This window comes from Boleophthalmus pectinirostris, unplaced genomic scaffold, assembly GCF_026225935.1.
Source record: "Boleophthalmus pectinirostris isolate CB_2022bp ecotype Guang Dong unplaced genomic scaffold, ASM2622593v1 HiC_scaffold_5, whole genome shotgun sequence".
Taxonomy (NCBI): Eukaryota; Metazoa; Chordata; class Actinopteri; order Gobiiformes; family Gobiidae; genus Boleophthalmus; species Boleophthalmus pectinirostris.
In genome coordinates this window covers 13,053,454-13,065,762 of record NW_026571404.1, presented here as the reverse complement: position 1 = coordinate 13,065,762, position 12,309 = coordinate 13,053,454, and the positions used below count along the sequence as shown (strand labels likewise).

The window sequence follows — 12,309 nt, the reverse complement described above, 5'->3', positions numbered from 1 at the left end:
TACGTCAAAGATACTGTCTAATCAAAGCATTATATTTCACTATTTTTTCCCTATTATATTTCATTGTTTAATTTCAAATGCCCTTTTAATATTTGTGTTATATTTTGTTAGTCTGATTCATCCGCCAGTTTCACTTCGTGGAAACTGTCTGACCTCACAGCATTAGGATTTGTTCTCTTGATGGTAGCTGCGTACATTTTTATTTAACGAACTGCTGCTATTTGGTCGTGGTGTATGTAATGCGCCACTAATGGGGCTAACTGGTATATTAAGCTTCTCCCAAATCGTGTAGGAAGAAGGGCAATAACATCTTTCTCCTTGATAAAATTCACCAAACATTCTCTTAGTTCTGGCTTTAAATCCTCAATCTCGGGAGTCGTTGCCAACGTAAAATATATGGGTCTTCGCTGATTGGCTGGTGGCCAGACTTGCACTTCCGGGGTCCTTACAAACCGTCTAGTGTATTCAGATTCCTGACCTAGTTGCTGGAGAGAAATGAAATTGAGTGGAGGCACTAGGTGGCGGCAGCCTGGCAAATTTTTTGTACTAATCCTTTATAATAAGTATCAAGTTTCAATAATTGGTCAGTATCAGATTTTCAGTACTTTAGAATCAACGTGTACTTGTATGGTTAATCTAATTAAGTCTAATAATTTTTTATACCTATATATTTTCTTTGTACTTTTTAATAGTTTCTACTTTATTGTGTAATAAGAGCTACCTCAACAAGTATTTTTTCCATGATTCTAGGATTAATCATTCATCTTGAGTACAACATGTTCCTTAAGCAAAACACACTGGTCGTAAGTCTATAAGTGACAAAAGCTTTATGTTAAAAATATACCATAATTTCACTTTTTATGTTCTGTTTCTTGGAAAATAGTCTGATGGATTACATTAGCCTAACATAAATCTGATGTTACTCCCAGAACGCTGCACTGAAAAATATGAAATGCTTTTATTTAGGGGTAAAAAAATATCGAAATATTAATATACCATTTCGTTTAATGTGATGATACAATATCAATATTGTGGGCTGCTATATCGATACATTGCCAAGAGTGTTTTATGGTATAATTTTACTAAATTATTTTGTTACAGCGCTACAGTTTTTTTGCTTGTTCAGTGGAAGGAAACTCATTTATGCAACACATTTGACATTTTCACTGTTATGATGATTAAAATGGGTGTGTTTCATATAAACTTTGCACAAGAAGTGGTTTAACAAAGACTTTTAGTATCACAGCCATGATTTAGCTATTATTTTTTATTGAACCATATTGAATCAATTTGAAATATATCGAATTGAAAGTGCGCTGTATTGTATCGGCAACTTCTTAATGATATCCAGCTCTACTTTTACTTGACTTCAGTTGCCTACTACTTTCAACCTGTACTATTCATCATGTTTATTTTGAAGTACCGCACACTTACTTGAGTACTTTTCTACCCCCTGACCCCATACAGAGCAGGAAGCAAATGTGTTTTACTATAGTAGCGCATGGGCGTACCAGGTTTCACGAGCTACGGGTCCATTACTGTGACCATCTCAGCCTCAACAAGGAGCTTATTCATACGACTGGAAAAAGTGATGGGAACTGCTGACGGCGAAGGGAGGGCTGGGAAATTATAGTTAAAGAACAAACAGAAGCGTGGCCAAAGAAATCAATGAGCAGTGTAAAGTGGACTGAGCAGGACTTACAACCAGAGGCGGGAAGTTACATAAGAAAAATGTGACATACAACGATACCATAGCAACTACACACAACTTAAAGAGGGGATATTTTACTTCTGTGTGGTATTAACTGCTAACACATAACATATTAAGATCACCATGTTTCCCTTTATTGTTTTGAAAATTATGTATTTGTTGAAAATTACGTAGTTTGCATAAAAATGACAAAATTTACTTGGAATTGGAATGGAATTTTCAAAGGAATTAGGCACAGTCACAGTCAAGATTATGAGATCATTGTACTAGTTACACACAAGTATACAGCATTATGTAACATTTCTGGTGAAGGGTTTGTCACCTGCTTGTCCTCATGGAGTTGTTATTGCGTTGTCTGGAATGTTCCACTATAGGGCATTAGATCGTCTTGCATTTGTTTAATTATAGGTACTAAAAAGTACACAGAATTACCGTACACTACAGTAAACAAAACAGATTGCTGACTCAAGCTCATGAGGGCTTGGGGCTAGTACAAAATAGCTTCTTTTATCTTGCATGCTTTTCATCCTGATTGTGCCAAAAGGAAGTCCACCAGACTCACGTAAAAACAACATTATTCAAACACAATCTTATCTTTAGGTGCCAAAATCTCAAATTAACACGATTTTCCAAGTGCAAACTTTGTTACCCTTAAGGGATTTTGTCCAAGCTTGAGAATTACTTTGAAAATCCGGCAACTATAACATACAACATGTGTTTCCAATATCTGCCAGGCTTAAATTCGATTATAGTCTATTCTAGTGGCTGTTTTATCTTCACATTTCCATATAATAATAATAATAAGGGGAGAGGAAGTGGCTACTGGGACGCCCTGCTCCCATAAGTCCACATCTGTTTTGGATTGTGGTGTCAAATATTGTCCCTTGAAGCCTCTCATTTGGCACAGCACAGGGGGCAAATGTTACACGTTTGTACTTATTTCTGCTCCTTTAATTCATGGTGATTTATGTAACACCATCACTTTATATCCATTTAAAGGCGCTTTTTTACTTATAAAACAGAACTAGCTCACTTTAAATGGTGTGAAGTAGTCCAGAGTTATTCCTCATTTACATTATGCATCTTAATTATTCACCGCAATAACTTTGTAAGTGTTTTTAACAACTTTAAGAAACCAGAGAAGAGTTTCGCCACAACAACTAGCATGCTAACACACACTTCCTCATTTATCAGACAATAAACTGTTTGCCAATTAGTTGTGGACAGTACATCTGACTTATTTTGATCACAAGAGCTGCTTATACATTAAATCTGTACTGGGGCAAGACAGATTTTGCTTAAATATGTTAAAAATGATGTACTGGGCCTTTAAATGAATGAAAATTTTGAAAAAAAAAAGAGAAAAACAACCAAAGGGGAAAGACATCCTGCTTCTGACATGTGCGTCTTTGAGGGAAGTCCATTTATGACTTGAGGTTTCCTTTGAAAACAGCCCATCAGCTTCCTTCATCAGAAACCTCCTCTCCCTCTAAAATTAACACAAATATGCCACAGGGCTGGAGCTTTAAGGCTGTTTTGGTTCTCCTTAAAAGAGCTGTGAGAAAAGAAAAGGGCATAGAGGAAAACAAATAAACAAAATAGCAAGAACAAAGCTGGGTAATCAAGAGCATGTGGAGCATATAAAGGCCTCCACCAAGGCACTGAGGCTAAGAAGCAATGGGAAAGACTGAATGCCCAGACCTATTGGAAAATGTAAAATCATCTAGTAATCATTAAGCTAAAAAGTATGATTACGTATTCTTTATGTTGGTATATTTGATTAAAATCTGTTTAGTAAAAAACTCAACCTGGTTTAGTCCTATTTTAGGTTAAAGATAGTGCCCAGATTTGACTTAAGCTAATGTGTTACCTACTGTATTTAGGGGGTAAATGCTTATTCATCTCAGCTGTACAAAATGCTTTGGTGGTGTGTATTTGGTTTAGTCCTGATTTAATCCTGGGTTAGTCCAGGGTTAGTCCTGTTTTAGACCTGGTTTGTCTAGTGATTAGTCCTGGTATTGGCTATATTGAAGTTGGAGAAGGACACGAGAACGCTTGTGGGCAAAAACGTCAAAATATTTTATCGGACATGGCTTTCGTTTAGACAGTGACGGCGTTTTTGGGGCTTAAAAACGCCAAAGTCTGAAACCACTCTCCAGCAGTGGAAAAAGTTGAATACGCTCTGCCATAGCATTTCCGTATGCACTGCCCAAGACGCAAAACTCTGGTCAGATCTGCTCACGTCGTGTATGCGGTTACGTCACATACATCACCACCTAGTGTCACCACATAGCTGCTCAATCAAATTCCACACATTTTTGCGTCACTGTATGCATGCAGATTTCTTCCCAAAAACACTCTAAAACGTGGGATAAAAACTGAAGACACGACGTCACTTTTGCTTCTTCTGCTCAGACAGTCATCATATAAACAGCCTAAAACAACGATGACTACTATAACTGACTACTCCTACTCCTACTCACTTTTATGACCATTTCTTTCCCCGCCTGCCAACTTTTTCCACTACTATAGGTTGAAGTTGGGGTGATCTTTGGGTCTGTGTGACATAATGCTAGTAGCAAATGGAAACTTGAAGAATGAAGTCAAAGGATTGTTTTCTCTGGCTCAGGATTACAACGGGCACCGGGGCTCGCTCCTAAATTCCTCACATTTTATTACACAAACAAAAATAGAGGAAGCAAATCTCGTCAGCCCAAACAACAAGATCAAAGGCGCTACAGGACTAAGCATGGACCACTACATCCTATTCTTGTATTAGTGAGGCTGCATATATGAGATATCTGTGGCTAGATTCAAAGAAACAGTGCAGACCTGGTTTAGAATAAAGTCTTTAGTCCTCAAATAGTCCTGGTTTAATTTTGTCCCTACTTATTTGAAATTGAGGTGGACAATATTGACAAAAATGATTATGTATTTTTTTGTTACAGTTAGTTGAGGTTTTAGCATCAATCAAATGTGAAATTATATAAAATTACACACAAAAATGCAGAAATAAAGCTATTATTACAAATTTTTTCAAATAAGATGTTTTTTTTTTTCCAATTTCCATTTTTACTCAGCTCTTTTTGCAGCATTCTTATCAATATTGTCATATTTTCATCATCTGCACAGGTACGTAGTTCTTAGAATTCAAAGACTTTTAGACATGATTTGACCCTGTTTAAGTCCTAGTCCTGATCCAACACAGGTTTGGTCCTGATTGATCCTGGTCTAGTCCTGGTTAGATCCCATGAAGACCTGGTTTAGTTCTTTTTAGTCTGCTTATTCATTGTAGTATAGATTAGACCTATGTATTCATTGCTTACACCTGGTCTAGTCCTGGTTTAGTCCTCTTTAGTCCCTCTTTAGTCCTGGTTTGGTCTTCTATAGTTCATCTTAACATTTGGCTTAGAACAAACCCTGGCTTATTCTGCTTGTAATAGTTATAGTCCCGTTTATGTCTGTTTAACATCTGATAGTCCCGGTCCAGGTTTAGTCCCTGTCAAGTCCCGGTTTAGTCCTGCTCCTGTATCCTGTCTCCCCATTCAAAGCAGATAACAGTTTTGCAGGCGCTGTGCTATTGTCAGTCATCCCCACATGCCCCTGTGACAGCCAGGTTACTGCTTTAAATAACAAGACCAAATAACATTCGCACACAGTCTCTCTCCTGCTACCCACCCCCTTAAAAACAACATAAAAACGCCTAGAAACATGGGACACATTGTGCAGCTGGCTATTCCAATATTAACACAAGCTCCTCAGGAAATAGGGGGTCCATAGCTGCAGGCGGGAAGCTAAACATGTGGGGTACAGTCTGGAAATTGTTGTTAAAAAAAAAAAAAAAAAATCACTTACTATGGCAGATCGGAGGATGTGTCCAGGGGGGTGAATGAAGGGGCACTCTGCAACAAACCAAACAAAGAAGTCATTGATAGATCCACAGGAAGGTTCCCACAGCTAGGAGAAGAGCATTAGCTACAGCCAGGCGTAGCGTCTTCTAGCTCGTCTATGGGCTAAATGTTAAGGCTAACGGGGGTCCTCGCTGCTCCTTCTGAACTGGGCTCGGGGTGTGTTTTGGCTCGCATGCAAGTTGGGCTGAAAACAAGCAAGAGGAAGGTAGGTGGTAAGGAGGTATAGGGAGGAGGGAGGCGGAGGAGGAGTGGAGGAGAGAGAGAGAGAGAAGGGGGGAGTGGGCGGGGTTTGGGTGAAAAGGGGGCGGGGGTGCAGAGGGCCCGGCCAATAGGGAGGCGGAACTCCCGGGAGAAGCTGTAGTCTATTGTCTAGTGCTTCTCATTACAGGGGACAATCAAGCAGCTGGCGGAGCGGGAAGGCCAAATTACACAAACATACGGAGACTAAATGCACTCAAATAATGCAATGGCAACGTACGATGTTGTCACAATATGAACAAACGAGAACAGCGTTAAAAGACATTACATAGACAAATTAGAGACATGAGTTAGTTCATTTTTGATGGTTAATTAGGAGCTGTTAAATATATGTGAATTGCTCTCATCGTGGTTTATGTTTCACTATTTACGAATACACCAGCTCGGCCTGCCAGCGCTGCCCATACCGGCTTGTCAAAGCTTGATCCCGTCAGATCTCAGAAGCTAAGCAAAGCTGGGCCTGGTTAGTACTTGAATGGGAGACTGCTGGGAAAATCTGGTGCCACAGTGGGGCGCCAGTTGCAAAAACTGTTGTTGTGTCCTTAGGCAAAGCACTTCACCCACATTGCCTAGTATAGAAAGTGATGTGTGTGTGAGTGATGGTGGGGATTGGAAGGGTTTACCATCACCGGGTATGGAGTGAATGAATAATGCTCTGTAAAGCGTCTTTGTGACATATGTCTGTGAAAAGCGCTATATAAATAAAAACTTACTTCCTTACTTATGAACACTTAAAGGTGCACTGTGTAACTTTTTCGTTGGGAGTCTGTCCGCTGCTTTTTTCTATGGATATGTCATTCCTTTGCCTGAAATGTCCCACAGTAGGACATTAAACAGCTCTACATTGCATTTATTAAATTACAATTATGCAAGAATACCTCGAGAACCAGACATTCTACTGTGAGTGGAGTTGCCTCTCCACAGATCTGACCTGTAACTTGGTCTGGTTTGGTCTCCATGGAGATAGAAAGATTAATACCGTACTGTGAAGCATTTCAAATGAAGCAAGAGAAAAGCATTTGATGGACCCTCGACCAGAAAAGTTACACAATGCACCTTTAACTAATGGATTATATGTTTTAAATGATTTGACTTGAATTATGAAATTAAAAGGGCCATAATTGATTTTTCTCCCATGTATTTGAGCAAAATTTGTCTTACCTCAGTAGATATATTGCATAATAAAATACAGTATGTCTGCTGCATCAAATTAAAAACGCATTTTACTGTCAGATAAGCAGGAAATACGCTTTAGCATGCTATTTGCTCAGATTGCATTAGATAAGTGAGGAATAAATTTGGTCCAAAGCTAACAATTTAAAAAGATTTGTTTTCCACATTTCAGATATATAAATAAGATATAGTGCTTTTAACAATATGCATTCAGTACGTCACTAAGTTAGACTTCATTGTTAAATCACATGCAACAAGTGTGCAATACCTTAAAGTTTTAGCATAGTAACCACTAACTGTGTGTTTCAATGCTTCCAAGATAAAGACAAAGTTGACAGAACCGCTATTAGAATCTTAAATAAATGTCTAAGATGTATTATCGTTATACCAATACTAACCCAAGTCAATATTGTCAGAAACAATACGGGCTGTATAGTCGACTGCCAACTTGACAATCATAATTTTTAACTGCTCAGACCACAATAACACGATGGAATTCCAAAAGACATTCCTCGACATTGACACTTTGAAAATAATGGGCCGACTAGTGGCTTAAATAAAACAGTGGTAAAGTCAATGGGCCCATTTGAATTCCTATGAAACCAGACGGCGGTGAAATATTGTGGCTCATATTCTAACATTTAAAATAGTTTCGACAAATAAGCTACAAAAGTTTGGTGTCAACACGCAGGCCGCCTAATATCTAATGACAGCAAACTGGAAAACCCTTGGTATGGTTAAAAATGATATCATATGTTTACAACTTTTCAGGTGGATGTCATTTGGAGACAGTAAAGGCTGATCTTATGTTACTGTTTTGTCTGGAATGTTCCACAGCGCGGCATTAAGCTTCATCTCCAGTTCAAGTTGTAGGTCAGATCTGCGTTCTAATCAAGGCGTTTCTAAGCAGCAAAAACAACTGTTAAGTAAAGATGAGTAAATGCAAGCTAGATAAGGTTAATGCCATACTGTAGAACATTCCGGACAAAGCAATTACATCTCCATGGAAACAAAGAGGTCGAAGAGGGTCCACTAGAAACGTTACGCAGCGCACCTTTAACTCAGCTTGGCGTTTCTGTACAATTTAAGTTAAAGGTGCACTATGTAACTTTTCTGGTGGAGGGTCTGTCAAATGCTTTTCTTCGTGGAGATGTAATTTCTCTGCCTAGAATGTTCCACACTATGACATTAAACAGCTCTACCCTACATTTATTGAATTACAAGTAGTTTTATAGCAAAACACACCTAGAAAAACGAGGAGGGTCAGTCTGCAGCTTGGGCATTCCTGTAGCGTGTAATCAACCAATCAAAAAGAGTTTTGCACTCTTCCACTTTTTTATTTCTTCTTGGCAAAGGTCTAAACTGCCTATGGTCAAAGCAAAGTGGCAACACGTGTGTTTAACAAGAGGTTCTGTCCATAACTATCATTTATTTGTACAGTTTGAGCAATTCCAGGGTCATGTTAAATATACATACACAGAATGAGGTTAGAATGTGATCAGACCCTCTCGGGTATGTGCGCTGACAATGAAACCAACAAGTTAACAAGTTAGTTAACGATAGCACAGCATGAGCCTTGACATTAGCTATTGATAGGCCGCATAGCCGTAGTTCTACAGCTGGGGTTTATGTTTATGTACTTAGCAGACGCTTTTGGTTGCTTTCATTGTCACAGTATGTACCGGAGAGGGTCTGATCACATTCTAACATCATTCTGTTTATGTACATTTAACATGATGCTAGAACTGCTCACACTGTACAAATAAATGACACTTACGGACATAAGCTATTTTGAGAAGTAAAACAATGCACTGCACAATCCAATGTTTTACTACGTGACGTTCGGTGGCGGCTTAGCATTTAAACTTGAAGTTCCTGCTTTTACTACTCGGTTCAATCATAGACATGATGCTAATGTCAAAGTACAGCTCTTACTTTGACATATATGTTAGACTGGATGATGACAGTTACTTGTGGAACGAGAAGAAGAAAAGGAGGCGTTCCGGTTTAGGGAAGAAACGCCCATTTATGTTCCGCAGAGTGTGAGGGGGTCACCTCTCCACAGACAGGACCTGTAACTTGGTTGGTCTATATGAAGATAAAAAGGTTTAATGCCATACTGTGAAACATTCCAGACAAAAGAATAACATCTCAATGGAGAAAAGCATTTGACAGACCCTCCATCATAAAAGTTACACAATGCACCTTGGAATGCATGAAGTTTTTCTATGTCAGCAAGTGGAAAAACAGATTACACGATTCATTTACTGACAGTTTGTGGTCAATAACGAAACTCCAGTTCACTCAGCAATAACAACAATGTGTCATTTACTATCATTGTCCTGTTGTTTTGCATTGTGAGAGGTGTGCGTGCCTATAGCTGGGACATTATCATAAATCATCCGGAAGCCTTAAGTCCCCATGTCCCAGGCCTATAGCCCTATCCGGCGACGTGCACACAGCTGTTATTTTGCAGCAGCTCTTGTGTCCCGGACAGAAGGGTGGCCAGTCGCTGAGGTAGCACCCGGTAGCACATTTTGAATGGTTTAGACCTCTGCCTAATTTTAGAGCACTGTTTCTGCAGCTCCCCTCTCCTCTCCACGTCACGGGGGGTAAAAATAACACCAGCGCAAGTGTTGTTTGCAAATAGTATTGCACAATCCCCAGCCACGCCAGCCAGGCCGTCCCGGTCGCTAATGCCTGTCCCCCCGTGTACTTCCACAACGCACTGCCAGAACAACTCCACTTCGACCACACGGGTTATACTTACACGTAAACTGAAAATCTGATTGTTATCTGATTTATGAAGTTATACAATTATTAAAATGTCTTGTGAACTTATATCTGATGTGAGTAGTCTGATTTTTTTTTTTATGATCATTCACACCTGTACAAGTTTTGACAAGGAAATAAATAGATAATAAAGACAAAATGTAAGAGACAAAGTACAATGAAATTTTAAAATAACTCAATCTTTAAATGTGCATTACTTTTGGGAGAGGGTCTGCCAACAGCTTGACTCCATGTCCATTAGAATGTTCCAAAGTATGCCTTTAAACTGTACTTTCTCCATGAATACAAGCAGGTACCACCACCAGGCCAAATTGTAGATCAAAACTGTGGAGATTCAAGCCTGTTCACAGTAAGCCTGCATGTTTTTCCAGATATTTTTGATCAATAAAACAGCTGTAATTTAATAAATGTAAGTAAGCATATGATGTTAAATGCCATACCGCAGAAGATTCTTGAAAGAAACCAGCAGGTAGTGGACCCTCTACCAGATAAGTTACATAGTTGAGTTTCACACCAAAATCTGATTTAAATATAGTGTTATCTGATTATTCTAGTTATCAAATTTGTCCTGGTCATGTAAATGTACCCAGTGATGACCAGAGGAGCATTCCCATGGATCCTCTTGCCACCGCAGATGCCTGGGCTCTGAGTTGCCAGGGCAGGGTGATCGTTAATAACCAAACTGTTTCCGACGTCTTAACTGTGTTGACGTGGAACTTGCCAAACAACAGTGTGGTCTGCCCAAATATGCACATCCGAAACTCATTGAACGTAATGGTAAAGTGGACAGCACTAATAATAGCAGTCACTGATTTTGATTATCATTGTACTTTGTAATTTTCCTGGAAGAGGGTCACCACTTGTTTCTCCAAGGAGAACTTTGCCAAGAACGCTCCAGAGTACAGCATTAAATATATCTATCTCCATGGAGACAAGCCTGTGATGCCAGCAGAACAGAACTGTAGAGAAGCGAGTATTTTAGTGCAATATAACACTTATATTTTAATAAGTGTGAGATAGATATGTTTAATCCATCTGAACATTCTAAGCAAAGCAATAACCTCTCCTTTCATTCACATTTTTGTTCATTCATATTTATGTAACCCAGCATTATTAGACTGCATCTCCAAAACCTCAAATGTTCTCGTCCACCGTGTGTCTTGATGTCATGAAGTGGTAGTTTTCAAGTTAACCGCCTTTCCTTACCTTTAGTTCAACAGAAACTGAAATAGGCCTAAGGACTGAAATCATCCAAATGAGTGGTGTAAAGAGTTTAGAAACAGAGTGGAGCACTTCCTGTGTTACCACATGACATCACAAAGTGGAACAAGCCTAAATATGTAGGATTTGTATGCTAAACATATGCAAAAAAAAAACAAAACACTACTCTGGGCATGTTTTTGATGAGGAAACAACATAACTGATTAGATCCTGTAACATGGGCCCTTCAAATGTTAACCACTCTTAAGCCAAACTCTGGGTCCAGGAGTATTGTGCATGCTTTAGGTTGTTAAGTATGTTTATCCATAGGTCACTGACATTTTGGAAGTTGAATATTCAATTTTCTCACATAGTGGGACTTGTATGGTTAGGATAACATGTGTTAGAATAGTGGCAACAGAAAAAGTGGACTAGTAGTTGCAGTTGTTCAAGAACTGTAATACTAAGTCGCTTTATTGTTTTGTGCATTATTAGTTCACTTCATATTCAGTGGTGTTGCCCTGGGGTATACTGACAGAAGCAACGCTGCCAATTTGAGTCTACTGCCCTTCCAACTAGCAACAATTCACACCAACTTTCATGCATAGGTGGTAAAGTGAAGTGTCCTGCCAAAGGATACAATAACAGTATGCCCTGAGCCGGAGATTGAGCTACCGGTGGATAGAAGGGAAAATAGTGACAATATAAGCAGTTACTAGGCTGATCTCTGGAGACACGGCTCTGTTTGAAGCTTCAAGTTAGACTTCTATCTAAGCTTTATTTGATCACAATCTGACCAGAAAGAACTGACTTAGAAAGCAAAAGAGCTGATTTGTATTCTTAATCAAGTCTCTCTCAAATACCTAACATTCATTCAGCTTTTTTGTTGAAAATCATGCACCTAAGCAGAATCATGAATGTTTGTATTGATCACAGGCTCCTGAAAAGGTGTTGTTTAAAATCAATTTTGCATTTTTTCTTGAGTTTTCAGATCTCAAAACCTACATTCCTCTGTTGACATACACACAGAAGCCTTCACAGCATGATGTCAGTGCAAGTAGTTGAAATGCTGACAGTTCAATTGTAGTAGCATTGCCATGATTGGAAGTTCATTACCAACCAATCGTATAAACAGACATCTTCATATAAGAGCATTGAGCTGGTGCTTCTGAAGTTGACTCTATTTTCAGTCTAATGTTCCATGTCGCTGTCATTGAATAATCTGGGACTGTTTCTTGCACTACACCCTCCTCCTCTCCCCCT

At 39.1% G+C, this 12,309-nt stretch overlaps 1 protein-coding gene across 1 annotated transcript in view; it reads right to left on the bottom strand.

Moving 5' to 3' along the window:
• LOC110162295 (sorbin and SH3 domain-containing protein 1) overlaps nucleotides 1-12,309 on the bottom strand; it is a 125,880-nt gene that overhangs the window by 37,698 nt on the left and 75,873 nt on the right. Inside the window, 1 exon segment of the mRNA XM_055162595.1 lies at nucleotides 5,567-5,613. Within this exon segment, the coding sequence (XP_055018570.1) occupies nucleotides 5,567-5,613 (47 nt within the window).